Source organism: Sceloporus undulatus, chromosome 6, assembly GCF_019175285.1.
Source record: "Sceloporus undulatus isolate JIND9_A2432 ecotype Alabama chromosome 6, SceUnd_v1.1, whole genome shotgun sequence".
NCBI classification, from domain to species: domain Eukaryota; kingdom Metazoa; phylum Chordata; class Lepidosauria; order Squamata; family Phrynosomatidae; genus Sceloporus; species Sceloporus undulatus.
This window is the reverse complement of record NC_056527.1, coordinates 60482475-60501699: the sequence shown is the minus strand read 5'-3', so window position 1 is coordinate 60501699 and position 19225 is coordinate 60482475. Positions and strand designations below refer to the sequence as shown.

Sequence of the window (19225 nt, the reverse complement as noted above, 5' to 3'; positions counted from 1 at the left end):
TACACACAGGACTAATTTAGATTACGAACTAATGGCCTGTATCTTTTCATGGCTATAAAACATAATAAAAACAGAGAATTCAGAATTGTTAAGGTGGAGGCATTTAGGATGTTTTAAACTGATATTTAAGGGCATCTCCTGTATTATTATTTTTTAAATACCTACACAGTTTTAAATAGAATTCTCTAATAATAATAATAATAATAATAATAATAATAATAATAATAATAGGATCAGGTTAAAGGAACCGTGATGTCAAACGTTGGTCCACTATGAATTAAAAGAAGATGAGCAATGAACCATTTTTGGTTTGGAGCAGAAGAGGGGACGATAAAATTGTGCTAGAAATGCTGACACAGACTCGTAATAATAGCAGGTCTGCCAGGGATTACTTTCATTCTGGCAACAAATTATGCTAACTCTGTTTTTACTTTCAGTGAGAAAAATCACAAGAAAAACAACAATGCCTGGGTATGGCAAGAAAAAAAAGAGTTAAAATTGTATACAAGTGAAAAAGCAACACCCCACTTTCTATTTACTTCCTAAGTCAAGCAAGACATTAACTATTGATTAGATATGTGATTTCTTGGAAATGTGTTACTCTTGGAAAAAAATACAGTGTGGATTGCCAGAAAAATGCTGGCAGAATCTGCAAAGGAGGGGAGAAGACGGTTCGCTCTGTTTAACTGTTTCTTACCTGCTTGTTAATGATGAGGCAAAAAGGAGTAAGGAGCGTTTGAGAGAAAGTCAAGAAAAAAGTGTTGGATGGGCAGCTACTAACAACATAAAATGTAGAATGAAAAAGGAGAAGTAAAGAGGTAAAAATAACTCAAGGGGGAAAAAATTAAGAAAAGAGATAGCTAAACATTTTTTTCAACCAAATATCAAAATCAAAATCCAATTTGAAAAAAATACTAAGAAAATTCCAAAGAGAGCCTGCTTTACATGTCTTGATATGCTGACTTGGTTGAAATCAGCTTATGCATATGGGATCTAAACCGGAGAAAAGACAGGGTGATCTTGTATATGTGCTGCAGGGAGCACTGATTTCCAAAACTATAAGTTGATCTTTTCCCATCTCCTTCAAAAATGCATGAAAGTCACTAAAGAAAGGCAATGACATTGTTTCATGCATCCAGCCGCAAAATGAAATAAGTCCACACTGATTCAAATTCGGAAATATTTTTGGAACACACACACACACACACAGAGAGAGAGAGAGAGAGAGAGAGAGAGAGAGAGAGAGAATGAGATTCCAATAGTGTTCACTCCAAAAGTACTTCCCAACTCCCTCACACCTGAGCCAAACATGCTTCGGTGAAAAGTGGCAACACCTTCTTCAATTCTTTATTGACAGCCGCTGCTATCTTCAAAGTATCTATGTGCACATGCGACATTCCAATCGATACGACAAAAAAAAAATCCATTCTTCATTAAAAAATCATCTTATTAACAAGCGGAAACCAGATATACCTGTGGACAGGGATAAAAGTGAAATGTTGACATTTCTACCTGTTCAATAAAACTCACAGAAAGGCACCTACTGCATATGAAATGCTGGCGTGTATCCTCCCCCCTCTCTTTCTCTCCCCTATCAGCCTAACCTTCTGTGTTGATACATGAATGCTGGTACCCACTTACAGGGATGCCAGATGATCAGTGCAGAATGAAGGTCCCAGGAGAAAAGATCACATGGTTTTCTCTGCCCTGTGACGTCACCAGCAGATGGCATGGGTACCAGCTCTGGCAGTTGGCATCAATGTCACTTTTTAGAGATCAATGAGATAGTGCAGATATACACAGATCTAGACTCCAGGAGACGATGCGACATTCAGATTGAAAAGATTTCGAAGGCAAAAAATGCAAACTGATTATTGAAGGAGATTTTGAAAAGGCCCAGGTAATGCAAACAATTCTATATCTTTAAATGGTACTGCTGAGTGTGCATGCTAGTGTTTTACAGATAAAAAGATAAAAAGCCTTGATTTATATGAATGTTGTATTTGCCGCTGCTTCTCTTTCAGTGCTTCTTAAATGTTGTTGTATACTTTTATTGATTATGTAATAGTGCAAGAGTGCTGTGGACAATACTCAGAGAATTAATTTTCTAGCCAGGGCTTACTTTCTTTGGTGTGAATTTTTTTAATCCCTTACCTCTCTGTTTGTAAATTTGCATGTTTGTCAGTTTGAGAATCCTAAAAATGCTGCTTGAAAAGTAACTGCACAAGCAGAAACGATACCATGAGAAGCAAATTGTTTGTCTCCCCCCCCTTATTTCATTCTGGATTCAGAACGCACGTGCACAATTGCAGTCAGAATCCACGGACCGTTCCTGTCAGATATTAGCTGGAGGGAAACGTCTGTTCCTTGAAGAACACAGATGCTGCACAGAGCATGTGAAAGGGGTTAGGTTTCGCTCTGATTTTGAAAAATGAAACAAAACAAAAATCAAGAAAAACAAAATAGAGGTTAATTTCAAGACCGAGAAATTTGGTTGGGTTTTATTTTAAAAATGGAACAGATTTATTGTTGGAACACCTTCTGTGAATATGCTTAGTATTTACCCTATTCTCATTTAATAAGAAAGAAATAATCAGTGTATCGCACATTTTCATGCCGACCATTAGAAAAAGCCTCTCTTCACTTTAATTAAGTCACTGAACGATTCATTTGCCTTCTTCTCCCTTTTATTTCGTTTTAGTCAATTCAGACTTGATTGCAATGATTTGTAGCAGAATATGTGCAAACAAATTAGAACAAAAAGTTAAAGGTAGTGTAATTATTATGTTCTGTCAGCTAACAGATTAATTTTAATCATAACTTGTTATCTTGCTCCCTTTGGTACTCAAAACTATTTAGATAAATGAAATACATGTATTTTTAAAATGTTTTAAATGAATTCCATATTTTAAAATGTTTTGTTTCAGTTGACAACATAGGAAATGGGAGAAAAGGAGTTAATTTTAAATTGATAAGTTTGTCTTAATTAAGTGTCAGCATTTTCCTGTATAGCTTTGGACCAAATTAAGACCAATATATTAAGTGATCTCCTTTCCTTTAACAAACTGGCTGTTTCTTTAAAGATGTCAATATTAGCTACACACACACAACGATAATTAAAATGCTAATCATTATGTGAATAATTATTTTAGTGGAAAATGTGTTTTAAAAAGCACTTTACAAATGGATACTTTTAAAACCTTATGCTGGCACTTTTTCAGGTCACAAAAGATTATAACACCATGTTAACTCTACCATTTGATGAGTCTGTTATAATGCCAGAGTCCCAGATGTGCAGAAAGTTTTCCAGAGAAAGTGAGGACCCAAAGCAAATCAAGAAGCCAGACAGCTTTGCAAAGCAGATTATACATCAAGGAAAAAGTATTAAAAGATCAACAGCAGAAGATACAGAGAAAGAGGAGGGGGATGATGACCGAGAAGAAGAGGACGAAAATGGTTTACCCAGGAGGAGAGGCCTTCGGAAAAAAAAGACGACCAAGATGAGAATGGAAAGGGTCAAATTCAGGCGACAGGAAGCTAATGCAAGAGAAAGAAGTAGGATGCATGGTCTCAATGATGCTCTGGACAATTTAAGGAAAGTGGTCCCTTGTTATTCCAAGACACAAAAACTGTCTAAAATAGAAACACTGAGACTGGCAAAAAATTATATCTGGGCTCTTTCTGAAATTTTACGAATTGGCAAGAGGCCTGATCTGCTGACATTTGTTCAAAATCTGTGCAAAGGTCTCTCCCAGCCAACGACAAACTTGGTGGCGGGATGCCTACAGCTGAATGCCAGAAGTTTCTTGATGGGTCAAACTGGGGAAACGTCCCACCATGCCAGATCTCCCTACTCCTCCTTCTACCCTCCCTATCACAGCCCAGAGCTGAACACTCCCCCAGGTCATGGAACACTTGACAACTCCAAATCCATGAAACCCTACAATTACTGCAGCGCTTATGAGTCCTTTTATGAAAGCACTTCTCCAGAGTGTTCCAGCCCACAGTTTGAAGGTCCCTTAAGTCCTCCCCCAATTAACTATAATGGGATATTTTCCCTCAAGCAAGAAGAGACTTTGGACTATGGCAAAAACTACAATTATGGCATGCATTATTGTGCAGTGCCACCCAGGGGTCCCCTTGGGCAGAGTTCTGTATTCAGGTTGCCTACAGAGAGCCACTTTCCTTACGACCTACATCTGCGCAGCCAGTCTCTCACCATGCAAGATGAATTAAATGCAGTTTTTCATAATTAATGAGGAAAGTGAAAATAAACAGTGGTCATTCACCTCTCCATCTAATTAAGATAAAACAGATGCTTGCACCCCGTCTGATTGGTGCAAGTCTATTTAAAAATGTGTTTGCTAGGCTCTAAAGTGTGTCAACTATTGTGGGACTTTTTATTTCCATGTAATTAATAATAATAATAATAATAATAATAATAATAATAATAATAATAATTTTACTTATCAGTATTTAATTCCATTTGGATCTTGGTAAACACTGTGAGTTTTATCTGGATTTTTAAGAGGTTTTTTCCCCCTTCTTCCCCTGTTTGTTTGATTTTATTAAGAAGTGTGTCTAAATAAAATTGTCAAGCTGAGAAAACGCACACTGTCTAAAGTCTACAACAGTATTTTGATTGTACAGTAACTATACCAATGCATGCTACTCAAATCAGATGAGTAAAGAAACCAATGTATTTATAAAAATTAGAAATGATATATTATGTGATGGGGAAGAGGTGAATTTTTTAAACTCCTTAGATGTCTGTTTCTGGAAGAAAACTGTCACAGGCATCAAGAGATGCATTGGAGATGGTGCAGCAATATTTTAAGCTATGCAAAAAAAAAAATCAAAAGAAAGTGCATCTAAATAAAATGGTAATCACTGATGATTATTCAGCTTAAAATTTGAAACATTTCCTGTCAGGGACTACCTGTAATTTCTAAAGAGTGTTTTTGGTTTTTTGGTCAGTGTTTTGCATCCATCACTTTAATATAAAATTCATATGGTATCTGCACTTCTTTTGTATTATTCTGCCTTCACATGTAAAGTTTATTAAATGTACAATTGTGTTTTTCATTAATTGTTTTAGATGGAATTAAAACATACATGTTTTCAGTCATAACATCAGCTATGATGACATACCGATACCTATATGGTTATATTAATGGATATTTGCTGCCTTATTTTTGTGGAATCGTTATCATTATCTACCGTACTTACTTCTTTAGGCTGTTGATATAGCACAACATAAATGAACTTCCAAATTCATTCCCTTGAATTATCTGTCCCAAGTAAAAGTGTGTAGAACTGGAGCCAAAGTTTAATATTACAGGTGAGTAGGATCACTCCAAATTCAAAAAGGTATTCTAGGAGAGAACTGGACTGCCAAAGTGGCAGCCAAAATGTTCATTTCGTACCTGCTGTGGGTGCAAGCTGCCAAGAACGGGTGCTGCACAGACTCCATTCATGCTGAGTTTGGTAAGAGGTTTATAGAAATTTCAGTGCAAGATTGGGTCATGGTAGATCCCAGTTTTAGAATTTGAAACATTTGTGTTCTTGATCTGTGCTCCAGATTTTTATTTTTATTTTTTAGCATTTTGTTTATTATAGATTGATTTTCATTCTATGCGGATTTCAGGATGCTACAAAATCAATTACATTACAAAGCAGTCAAATTAGAGATAGGATCCTTAAGAACACCAAATGAAAGAGCAAACAAATCCCTCTACAATTAAATCTTTCACCGTTCTAAAGTTTACAACAAACTGAAACACTTGGGTAAAAAAAACTATTTGTTGGGGGACAAAACCCTGCAGTGTCAGTGCCAGGTCAGCCCCCTCAAGGGGGGCATTACATAGTCAAAGATTATACAAAATATGGGGAGAGGGAAATACAAAAACCTTACATAAATATCTCTTGGAGGTTAAGTAAAGATTCTGGCCCTTAGTGATTTTGGCCCTGTACTATTTCACAAAAGGAAAGGGCGTTAATTAAAAAAAAAAAGAGGCGAGGATGGATACTGAGGAGGATGGATAAAACATGACTTTTCCTGACCCTTGCAAGGGATCCAAGGACATATTTTTGAACTGGGGATAACACTGATTCTGTAACAATTTTATCCTGATCCCATTTTTTTAAAAAAATGTATACAGAGGAAAGTCTGTTGGTTTCAGAAGAGTTTTGCGTGTGCTTAGAGTCACTGACTTTATTTACTTGGATCATATTTCACATCAAAGGACCCCCAACTATTCTGCTACAGTGGTCTCACATCACCTCATACTGCCATCTTTGGCTATTTTTCTTATGTTGCTCAGAGCCTCTACTGCTCTTCACATTTATTTTCAGAGGAAGAGTATCTAATACTACATTTCCACTGGGGAATAATGGTCACTGATGTTTTGTAGATATATACTAGATTTTGTTTTAGAATACACTTATCAATCAAGTAGCGTATCTGAGAGGGGGCTCATTTAAGCCTTATCAGTTTCTTTCTTGTGCCAGAAAAATGTGGGGGTACAGAAGAAGTTATCTAGCACTGGGGATATGGGGGGGAAAGACAAGTCCATTATCTGTGGGGATTCCCCTTTTCCTCCTTTCCTGCTGCTTCTATATGGTTATTCCATTTCAAACTGAATGCCTAGTTTTCATGCATCAGCTAATTGATAAAAGCCTTTGTGTGCATTTCTTTTTGGGGGAAGGGTGGCAGGGAGGAATGCAAAGGGATCTTGTAGCACCTTTGAAACTAACTGAGTGAAAGATGTTGTAGTATACAACATCGCTAGAATGTCTTTCGCTCAGTCTCAAAGATCTACAAGATCTCTATGCATACTGCTATTCCAGTCTAACATGGCTATGGGGCAGTACAGACTGCCCCGAAATGGCAGGCTGCAGACGCCCGTTTTAACTGTGGAAGGATGCTGCAGCTGCCAAACAAGATGGTGTCCCTCCGTAGGAAAAAGAACCCATTTCTTCCGGGTTCTTTTTGTGGTGTGTTGCGTACATCATGAGTGCACCATTGGCACGCTCGTGACATATGCAACGCGCAGCAATGTGGAGACACTACGTGGCGGTGGCGTCATCATGGCAGTGCCCATGTGGACAGGATGCCGCCAAGATGCCACAGCCTGTACGGACTAGGGTTCCCAAGCGTGCGGTTGCCACATGCTCTGGAACCCTAGTTTCAGTGCCGGCACACCACTTTTTGCCGATGTGTCTCAGGCCTATGTCTCTAAATTCATTTTTCTATGGATACTATACAAATATAGGGATTTTACAGTCCCTGTTTTTCAACATCCTGAAACATATAGTTTCCCCAACTGCCAAAGTACATGGTCCATGTCTTCTTCTGGGTGATGTAGACTGGAGCAGACCAAACAGATGGAATGGATTCCTCACTTGCCCCTATCCCATAGTTGGCAGACTACCACACATGGCTGATATATTGAATTTCACTTGGTTGCTCACAGGCAATGGAAGTTTTAGTTAGGGTCCTAGAGGGAGAGTTCTACCTCCTATTACATTTCCTCAAATGAATGCATCTCTTCAGGCTGGTTTGTACATATCTAGAAATTACTTGCTCTCTCATCACTTGTCCCATTAACAGTAGCTACAGCTTGATGTCTGAGCCAATTCCACTGAATTGGATCTAGACTTATGGTGCATCTACACTGTAGAAATAATACAGTTTGACACCATTCTAACTGCTGCAGCTACATCCTATGGGATCCTAGGATTTGTAGCATTACAAGGACATTAGCCTTCTCTGCCACAGAAAGCTGGTGCCCCACAAAGCTAAAAATCCCAGGAAGTTTTAGGATGGAGCCACAAAAGTTAAAGTGATGCCAAACTGCATTATTTCTACAACACCATGGTTAGAGAAGATCCACTGAAATCAATGGGTATGAAAGTTAGTCATGCTTTACTCTAAGCGTGACTAAGTTTGGATACAATCCTTTAAAAGTCTACAGAGTATTATGCAATTATTCTTTCAGAGATTCAAATACTGTACTCTCTTCCTGTTGGATTGAACAACCAATGAATATGCCTGTGTTAACAGAGGCTGCATGTGAAAGGTACAGTAGCTTAAGAATATTAAAGACTTTACATTTGTTGAACTTGAGGTTATTTTTCAAAGGAATGTGGCTGAGAAAGCAAAGGAGGAGTCAGTGGTAGAGTACCCTTAGAAGGGATGTCCCCGAAACATGTCCAGTAGAAAAGATTTCAGGTCAGCGGAACTAGGAAATCCCCTTGCTTGGAGAGTTGCTGCCTCAGAGTAGGCAGTATTGATCCAAATAGATGAACAGTCTATCTCCATTTAAGGCAGCTTCATGGTATTTGGTGTATCCTGAATTTTCAACAGTCTCACATGACTAGAGGGTTTCTTCTGTATGACTGACTGAAAAGTGTCCACATCTATCACCAGATGCACAAACAAGCCACACTTGCTTAGAGATCCCTTTTTGTACAGTTTTTTTGTCCTGGTGAATATTGATTCTGCTGACTCTCTTGATTATAGAGACGAATAACTGAAAGGCCTTAAAGGAGTTCATGCAATGGCTTTTCAAAAATAGGAAGCTGTCTTGATTCCATTGACCTAGTTTACTGTTCTTAGCTTTGACATAGTTTCAAGTGGGTTTTTTTTTAATGGCAAAAATCTCATGAATCCTTTTGAATTATAATGACACCAACATGGAAGGTAGGAATGGAGGTGAGTTTGAGAAATTGGGGTCTAATCTGCAGTGCAGAAATAATACAGTTTGACACAGATGTCCCCCCTAAAAGTCCAAATCCCAGTATTTCATGGGACTGAACCATAGCAGTTGAAGTGTAATATAACACTATGTTTGCATACTGTGAAAGGCTCCCAAAATGGAAAAAGGGGAAGACTATTAGCAGTGACAGTTTCTTAAGAATCCTGTAAGGCATTCACTACTAAAGTCCACATCATCAAGTACTGATGATGTGGACAAGATCCTCGGAAGTGTTCGGAAGACAACCTGCTCTCTCGATCCCTGTCCCTCGTGGCTAGCGGCCCAGGGGGGACCGGCGGTAACTTCGTTGTTACGCCGGATTATTAACACATCTTTGAGGGAGGGCCAATTTCCATCAGATCTTAAATTGGCCATTGTAAAACCTATTTTAAAAAAGCCCTCCCTCGACCCCCTGGTACATAATAATTATCGGCCAGTTTCGCTGCTGCCATTTTTGGGAAAGGTGATCGAGAGGGCGGTTGCAATCCAACTTCAGGCGGTCTTGGATGAAACGGATTATCTGGACCCATTTCAAACTGGCTTCCGGGCGGGTTACGGGGTTGAGACGGCCATGGTCGCCTTGGTCGATGATCTCCGTCTGGGCATTGACAGGGGAAGCGTGTCCCTGCTGGTGCTCTTGGACATCTCAGCGGCTTTCGATACCATAGACCATGGTATCCTTCTGGGACGCCTGGCAGAGGTGGGAATCGGGGGCACTGCGCTCCAGTGGTTCCGGTCCTACCTCTCTGGGAGGTCCCAGATGGTGCAGCTGGGAGACGTGTGCTCCGATGAGCGGGCCCTTATAACTGGGGTCCCTCAAGGAGCCATTCTGTCTCCCACGCTATTTAACATTTACATGAAACCGGTGGGAGAGATCATCCGGAGACATGGGGCGCGGGGTTATCAGTACGCTGATGACACCCAAATTATTTTCTCTATATCTCCGACTGATGCAGTGACTGAGGATGGCGTCTCTCCTCTCGTGGCCTGTCTGGAGTCAGTAATGGGCTGGATGAGGGAAAACCGACTCAAGTTGAATCCAGAGAAAACGGAGGTACTAGTGATAGGTTCTCCTGGTCCAGGAATGGCGGTGGTTCCACCTGTCCTGAACGGGGTCACGCTCCCTGTGAAGGACTCCGTGCGCAGTCTGGAGGTGCTTCTTGACTCGTCGCTTCACCTGACTGCTCAGGTGAATGCGACGGTCAAGAGCACCTGTTACCAGCTTCGGCTTATCCGCCAGCTGCGCCCATACCTGGCCCAGAGGGACCTAGAAACTGTTGTACACGCTCTGGTAACCTCGAGACTGGACTTCTGCAACGTACTCTACATGGGGCAACCCTTATACCAAACCCGGAAGCTTCAGATGGTGCAAAATATGGCAGCCAGGCTGGTCACTGGTGTTTCCAGGACCAGCCATATAACACCGGTGCTGAAAGATCTTCACTGGCTGCCTATTCGCTTCCGGGCCCAATATAAGGCGTTGGTGATTACCTATAAAGCCCTAAATGGCTTGGGTCCAGGTTACCTGAAGGACCTTCCCAGTATAAGCCGTCCCACCGCCCCTCAGAAACAATCCGGGAGCATTACGGAAGGTGTCCAGGGGGCTAGGCTTACTCCGTCACAAAGCGGACATTTTCCATCCCGCCCCGCCCTTTGGAACATCGGCCCGCCGAGCTCTGCTCGATTACCTCCCTGGCCCAATTTAAAAAGGATTTGAAAACCTTTTTTTTCCAGCTAGCATTCCCCGCATAAAATCCTGTGGGCCTCCCTCCTCTTCCGTGGCCATGAGGACGGGCTATTGGGGTTTTTGCTGGTTTTATTTTATTGTATACTGTATAGTGTGTTTTTAAAGTACTGTATGTGTCATGTAATGTATGTAAACCGCCCTGATCTGAGGAAGGTGTGGTATACAAATAAAAACTTTATTTATTTATTATTTATTAAACGTGATTTGGCACTGGTAGTGGAAGAGATAAGACTTCTGAACCATTGCAAAATATTGTCAGTCCCCCATATCAGATAGCGTAAGAAGTACTCCTTTCAAGTATTTAACTAATTCATTTATTAGCAGAGGAAGAAACACTATAATTATGTTAATTGCAGAAACAACTGTCTCCTGCGCTAGAGATGCCAAAAACATTTATTAGGGTCCATTAATATGTCTTTGGGTGGCTTAAATCAGATGAATAAAAGGATTTCTGGTTTCTATCTGCTTAATATTTACAGCTATGCTAAAGCTTTCTTACTCTTCCTGGAAACAAAGAAGATTTTGGACAAACCAAGGAGTGAATGTTTATGATAAAAGAACTAATTCTGGTAATGATATTTAATTCCTGGGCTCAGCACGTGTTTAAATGTACCTTTTGCCATTCCATTATTCTAAATGTATGTTTGGCTCCCTAAGATACTTCATTCTCATGGGTGAATTTTGCAAATTTAAGAACACGCCAAAGTAGATTCCACAATCTTGAACTCTGCTCACTCTTCTTCTAGTGAGTACCACCATAACTTTCAGATGCTGTAAAAGGACTTCTTCTCTGCCATCAGGAAGGGGTGGAAGGAGAGAGAGAAAGTACTAAATTATTTTAAAATCATTACAGTTATCAGATGAGATCCCCTATCAGCAGACATAGCTACAATGATGAATCCTTATTGATTATTATACGTACTACTGCCTATGCTACCATTAGAAACCTACGTCTTAAGTCAGGTAGCATGCAAGCCAAAGAGTTTCTGAGGTGCTGCAGATCAGGGCACTGGGAAATGATGGCCACAGCAATTTCGTGGTTGTGGGCACACTGAGACAAGCAACCAGAGACCCCTTAGGGTGCTATTTCTCTCAATATGTCCTATGACTGGGAGCAGTGGCATCGCCACAGTGGGGGAGGTGTATCAACAGGCTTGGTGCCACCTGCCACAATAGGGGACATCCCAGAGGAGGAGTGATGCCCAGAAGGGCAAGTGCACCCCTTCTGGCCTCACCGCTGCCACAACTGTCTTCCAAGGGAAGGAGTTGAGTCAGTGGCAAAAACAATAAGTGGGGAAGGCAGCAAGAAGGGAGGGGATGGCAAGTCAGGGCAGTCACTCCTTGGCAGCTTCTCCCCACCCCCGTCAGAATGGGTGTGACCATTCTATTGATGCCAGTGACTGGGAGAAGACTACAGTCATTTCCCATCACCCCAGTTTTGAGCATCTTGGAAACCTGTTGGATGAGGTGGTGCCTGACTTAAGAGATCGTGTTTGGTTGCTGATGACCAAAACTGTGACACACCTCCCCCCCCCCCAAGTTATAAGATCCTGCATCTGGCTTACAGTCATGAAAACAGTGAACAGAATGCCAACCATTTTTTAAATTTATTAAGTGCTTCTCAGAACCTAGAATTTTAATTTTTCTAGGACACTATGTCAAGCATAAGCCAGTGTGGTGCAGTGGTTTGAGTGTTTGATTAGGACACTGGGAACCAGGGTTTGAGTCCCTGCTCAGCCATGGAAATGTACTCGGTAATCTTGGGCAAGTCACATTCTCTCTGCTTCAGAGGAAAGCAATGGGAAACCCCCTCTGGATAAATCATGCCAAGAAATTCCTGTGATAGGTTTACCTTAGGGTTGTTGTAAGTTAGAAACAACTTGAAGCCATACAAAAAAGTGAATGGAGTATGCAGTAGAAGGATAACCATTTCATTAACAACTAAATTCCTGTTTGTTCTAGAATCTAGTCTGTGTAGTATGGAAGTTGAGGATTTTCCCCATCCCTTTCCAAATATAACATTTCTCCTCTGCCCACAATTGTGCCATTTATGTAGACAGCTAAATGTCATGAATCTGATTCCAAGCAACAAAGCCTGTGTACAAAAGAAGGTTGCAATAGAACATAGTTTATCCAGAAAATACAACCAGACACTGTTGTGCAGTTTTAAGAAAACATTGGAATTTAAAGGAATGGTTTTGCTCCATCTAGCTTCCTGATACGTATTTTATGCCCAGAGGTGCATGAAATTATAGCCACTGTCCAGTGAGAAGCTAAGCCATGGGGTGTAACTTGGAGGTGAGACGTCACAACCTGCCCAGAAAGAGTTGCCAAGCAAGGTGTATGAAGGCACCAGGTATGTGTGTAGCTATAGAGGGAGTAAGGGCACTGCCCCACTGCAAACAGAATTCTGCCTCCATGGTGAAATATTCTTAGTCTCCACATTTCTAGCATTGCAGGATGAGAAACTAAAAATTGGTCACACCTAGAATTCTATATTTACTGTGATAACATTTTTTGGTAACTTTGCCTGTTCCTTTTGTTTGGATGCCTAAACTGTATTTCTAATTCACAGTTTCTCAACCAGGGTTCCCTGGGATTGCAGACTTCCATGACAGGTGACTCTGAGAGAGATCATGAGAGTCTGGGGGACCCCTATTTTTAATGCTCTACATGCAATAATTGTTATGGAAGGGGTCATTGAGGTTGGGAAATTATTTGAAGGGTTTGTCCAGGGTAAAAAGTTTGATAAAGGCTATTCTAAACATTCAGCTGATGTTTTAAGTTACTACAAGGCTAGAAATTTGGGCAGTGAAGGAAAATGTTTACTTCCTAATAATAATAATAATAATAATACCCAACTTTTACCCAGTTTGGGACTCATAACAAGTTAAAAACACTTTATTAAACTTTCACTAAAATTAAAACAAGATTAAGCAATAAAAAATCAAACCAGATTAAAACATATATAATTAGACACACACAGAAAGAATTCTTATTTGAGAATTCTTATTAGGGCCAATTCCACCCCCCCCCCCCCCCCCCCCCCCCCCCACATAACTACATCCCTGGCACCATTTCTCCTATTAGGCAATGTGAGTTGGCCACCTGAAATAGCGGACCACCAGGCATAGCAAGTTTGCTGCTTCTTCCATTACAATCCTAAAAAGACTCCCGCCTCGCTGAAGAGCTGTTAAAATTCTGCATATATCCCCAGAACTGAGGAACCCTAAGAGTGGGGAGGCTGTCCAGGGAGATTGTCTATGTCCCAGCACTAGGAATAAGAGAACATTAAAAAATATTTGGGAAGTAATTTTAAAAACCAACCATGTTTCTCAAGTGTTGTAAAATCATGATGAAAAGTGTCTTGGACTGAGAAGAATCTTTGCAGTTTGGGACATATTCTAAGCAAAATTCACACATGGTTGTTTAGCCCAGAAAACATCTTCTGCAGATTTCTGTGTAGAGGGGTTGTTTTCTGCACCATGAAATGCTGTTTCGTGTACAGAAACTGATGTAGCAGGGACTTTATTCTATGCAAAACCTGTGTGTAGTTATTTTGCACTGAAAACAGCATTTTTTTTGTGCAGAAAACACCATTTCCTGCACACACAAAATGTTATTCTCCATACAGGCGCAAGAGCATTGTGTCCAGAATAAGTACAAAGAACTATGAAATACAGGAACTACAGATCATCATCAAAACCAGCATAGTTTTTGAAGACTTTCTTGCAATGAGAAGAAATTCTTATATTTACTATGGCCCAATACAGACAGGCAAAAAACACTGTCCTGGGGCCAGTTTAAGGGCTTTGTGGAGCTGGGTGTCCATACGCACCCAGCCCTACTGGCAGCGCCCTTGTGCCATCTTGGCACAGTCTTGCCCTCACGGGGCATGTGACGATGATGCATGGAATCTGTCTGCCCAAATGGCGCTCACCAGAAGCGGTGGCAGCAGGGCGCGTGAGCATCATTATGGCACTCCTAAAAAGAAAACACTCTAGGAGGCTTCTTTTTAGGGAGCACGTCAGTGCTGCACGGTGCGGTTGGTATGGTGCCGACAAGGGGTAAAGACAGGTGGCATGGAGCTGGCCATCTGTATCCCCCCTTAGTTCACATTCCCTTAGTAACTTTGCCTGGCCCTTTTCTTTAGATATCTAAATTGTATTTCTAATTCATGATTTCTCAACCAGGATTCCCTGCAACCATGGGGTTCAACAAAAGAAGAGAAAATGAGAGAGAACATGATTGGAGAGGAGGGGACAGTTTTGAAAACTACATTTTAATGAAAAAAATTGCTAAAATTACTTGTTGCTTCCTTCAAGAATAAAATTGACAATTAATTTATTATTATTATTATTATTATTACTCTGCCCTTTTCCCAAAACTCAGAGAAGATGCCAGCTACAGATGCTGGTGAAACGTCAGGAATAAACTCTTCTAGAACTTGGCCACATAGCCCAAAAAACCCACAAAAAATATGGATACCAGCCATGAAAGTCTTCATAAAGTCAAAAATATTTGCTGACTGCTTAAGCAGAAAATTCAACAAAAAAACATGGAAGAATTAGCAAAGAAATTAAAAACTGTAAAACAAAACTATTTTGAAGGAGCAAATAAAACGGGTCGATGGTTGGCTTATAGATTAAAGAAAGAGCAAGATAGGAAAAGAATAAATAAAATTAAAGTGGGAGAAAAAATAATTACGAATCAGGAGGAAATTAAAAAGGCGTTCCAGGATTATTACGGCAAACTCTTTAAAGAGCATGGAAGGGAGGATAATATTGAAGCGAATATAAAAAGATATTTAGAAAAAAAGAATATAATTAAATTTACGAAGGAACATATAGAGAAATTGGAAGAGCCAATAAAGGAGGAGGAAATATCAAGTGCAATAAGATTACTAAAAACTGATAAGGCTCCTGGTCCAGATGGTTTCACCCCATTATTTTACAAAGTTTTTGAAAAAGAAATTATAAAAGAGCTCTGTCAGTTGTTCAATAAAATAGCACTGGAAGGAACACCAAGTTCGTGGCTTATGGCAAATATTTCTCTCATACCAAAGGAAGGAAAAGATCATACGAGTATGGCTAATTACAGACCCATAGCTCTCTTGAATATTGATTACAAGTTATACACTGGGATACTAGCAAAAAGGTTGAAGGAAATATTGGTTGAAATCATAAAGGATGATCAGAACGGCTTCCTTCCTGGCAGACAGATAAGACACAATGTTAGAATGATACTGAATATTATAGAACATTATGCTATACATAATGAAAAAGAAATGGCGTTGCTTTTTGTTGATGCCGAGAAGGCTTTCGACAGTATGAGATGGAAATTTATGATGCAAGTGTTAGAAAATATGGGAATGGGTGGTAAATGTTTAGCAAGTATCAAACAGCTATACGCTAGCCAGAAAGTGCAAATAATAATAAATGGACAGAAAACAAAACAGATTTCAGTGGAGAAGGGAACCAAACAGGGATGTCCCTTATCCCCCTTACTATTTATACTTATACTGGAGGTATTGAATAACTCCATCAGAGATAATGTGAAAATAAGGGGCACCAAAGAAAAAGGACACGAATATAAGATCCGCGCATATGCAGATGACCTGGTAATAATGCTGGAGGATCCACTGGAAAGTATAGAGACAGTTTTGAATGAGTTAAAAGAATTTGGAATATACTCTGGAATCAAGATGAATAAAGAAAAAACAGTAATATTAACAAAAAATATAAAAAGGGAAAGAGAAAAAGATTTAGAGAGAAGATCGGGAATTAAAATTGTGAAAAAGGTAAGGTATCTGGGTATCTGGATTACAAATAAGAATATTGAATTATATGAAAATAATTATAAAAAGGTCTGGACCCAGATACTAAAGGACTTACAAAGATGGGTTAAATTTGATATATCCTGGCTAGGGAGGGTGTCAACAGTGAAGATGAATATTCTTCCAAGGTTAATGTTTCTTTTTCAAAACATACCCATTATAACAAAGGAAAAGGTGTTTGTAGAGTGGCAAAAGGAAATTAATAAATTCTTATGGAAAGGTAAAAGGGCTAGATTCAAAAATCAGACCATGAAAAAGGAATTTGAAAAAGGAGGATGTGGATTACCGGATTTAAAAATGTACTATTGGGCGTGTGGACTAGTTTGGATCCAAGATTGGATTAAAGCAAATAATTCAAGAATGCTAAGCATAGAATCAAGCAATGTTAGGTTCGGATGGCATGCCTACTTATGGTATAAAAAATATCAAGTAAACAGGGATTTTTTGAATCATGCAATCCGAAAACCCTTGTTAAATATTTGGAATAACATAAGGAAGATATTCTATCAAAAAATACCACATTGGGTATCAACTCAAGAGGCCTTCTTTAGCAGATGGAATAAAAAGCAAGACTGGGTAAGATATAAGGATTTGATAACGACGAATATAAATGGTGAGATAGATATAAAATCTAAAGAAGAATTAGAAGAGGAAGGGATAAGTTTACAATGGTTTAGTTATTTCCAAATAAGATCAAAGTTTAAACAAGATATGATTAAAGAAGGGTTTGAAGGAAAAGAAAATGAACTTGACAAAATAATTTGGGGGCAAGAGCAAGGTAAAATATCAAAATTATATAAAGCACTTCTTAGTCGTGAATTGGAAAAGGAAAATATTACACACAATATGATAAAGTGGGCACAAGAACTTGGACACACAATTGCATTAGATAGTTGGGAAAACTCATGGAGGAAGACGCGTAAATTTACGGTATCGCAAGATTTGAAGGAAAATTATATCAAGGTCTATAATAGATGGTACTATACTCCAGTTAGAATAGCTAAAATGTCCAGCTCACATAATGATAGATGTTGGAAGTGTACAAATGAAAAAGGTTCATTTCTGCATATGTGGTGGGGGTGCAAAAAAATTAAGAAGTTTTGGGAAAAAATTCACAATGTATTACAAAAAATATTTAATGTAAGGTTCCCTATGTCACCCGAATTGTATTTGCTCAACATGACTACTCATTTGGGAAAAGAATTAGAGAAAACCCATTGGAGGATTATGTTGTATTGTATATCTGCAGCAAGAATTCTGCTGGCAAAATACTGGAAGAACAAGAAAGTACCGAATACAGAGGAATGGCTTCAGAAAGTGTTTGAACTAAAAGAAATGGACAATTTGACAATGTTATTAAGAGGTAGAGAGAAAGGGGATAAAAACTGGATTTTAATAGAGAAATATTTGAGGAAATATTGGAAAGTATAAAGATTGATAACAAGACTTAACACTTTGATTTGCAATTAAATGAATATAATGAGGAGTAAGAAATGAATTTGAATTTGAAATAACAATAAGGAAGTTATGTGAAATAATTAGCAGTGGCAAGGATGGTATAGTTACATATTTTTTGTACTTTGCAATTATGATGAATTACATGGAGCTAGATGCAGTATATTTGTTATTTGTCAACTGTAAATATTTTAATTAATAAAATTTATAAAAAAAAAAAAATATTTGCTGACAAGAACGTATTTAATATGAGGAAATTGGGGGGTGGAGGGACAATAGGAATAATTTGGGTAACTATACAGTTTACAGCACTATATAAATTTACAGTGCTATATAAATAAAGTATAATAATAATAATTTTGCTATCAAAACAAAACAAAACCTTGAAAGTAATGGAGTATAATAAATCAGATATCCATTACAGATATCAAATTTGTTTACTGCTACAAAGCTTAGGCCTCATTCTGCTGATGGATGAAGGCTGCATTTCTGTCCTCTGGTTGATATTTTTATTCACATACTTCCTTGAGTTCTTCACTGGCTCGTTCCTCTCTCGGCTATTCCACTGTCTCTCAAAACTGCCTCAGACATATGCACAGAATGTCCTTAGAATTATTGCAGTTCCTTGGTGACAAAACAGATCTTGCTCCATGCAAGCTCTGGCGGCAGCCATTAAATGCTTACAAAAAGAGTGCATACTCACACAAACATAAATATGTCCATTCTGTCCAGGTGCAGCTGGTACACTTGTAGTGTACTGTGGATTTTAATGGATTCTTGTACCTAGGCCGAAATTTGAATGAAAAGAAGTAGAGAGATTCTCACAGCCATCTGAAGCTGCGTACCTTCAGTGTGAAAGAATGCACAGAAAAATGTCTGAACATAATACTACATAAGAGGGGAAAAACAGGGACATGCTTGGTGGTCATACCCCCTTCCTCATATGCTTGGAGTGATCCAAAGAAGAGACCCTAATCTATGTTCATAGGCTCTCTTCTTCAGACCTTCCCTATGACCCATGGATGGCAGGGGTTTGACAGATAGGGATGTGACAGAGGGGCTAATGTCAGAAATTTTGGCCTTGATTTTGCCTTCACAAAACTGAAACACCATGAGAAAAGAATATATGAATAGGACTCACATTATCACTCAGGCCTCCCCTATAGATACCTTATTTTACCATTGAGGGAATGAGCTAAAGGAAAGCTTATTACTGGACATAATTTGACTCTGTAAAAGAGCCATTGGGAAAAAAATTGGGGCTATAGTATATTCTCTTCCCACAGGCTTTTCCAACTGCAAAGAAAGTTACTTCTATTTTTAACAACACAGGCAGGTAATTTAGCCCTAGGTACCTTGACGGATGTAAAACATTTTATCTAAACTTATTTTTTCAGAGATGAGGGAATTGTTAAATGAGACTGGCAT

General features: G+C 39.2%; 1 protein-coding gene across 1 annotated transcript; it reads left to right on the top strand.

Annotated features, from left to right (window-relative positions):
* The first annotated feature begins 1669 nt into the window (after positions 1–1669).
* On the top strand, positions 1670–5277 carry NEUROD6 (neuronal differentiation 6). The gene is made up of 2 exons (XM_042471465.1): positions 1670–1900; positions 3222–5277. The coding sequence occupies exon 2, from the start codon at positions 3243–3245 to the stop codon at positions 4254–4256; it is 1014 nt and encodes a 337-aa protein (XP_042327399.1). The 5' UTR covers positions 1670–1900; positions 3222–3242; the 3' UTR covers positions 4257–5277.
* The last annotated feature ends 13948 nt before the right edge of the window (positions 5278–19225 follow it).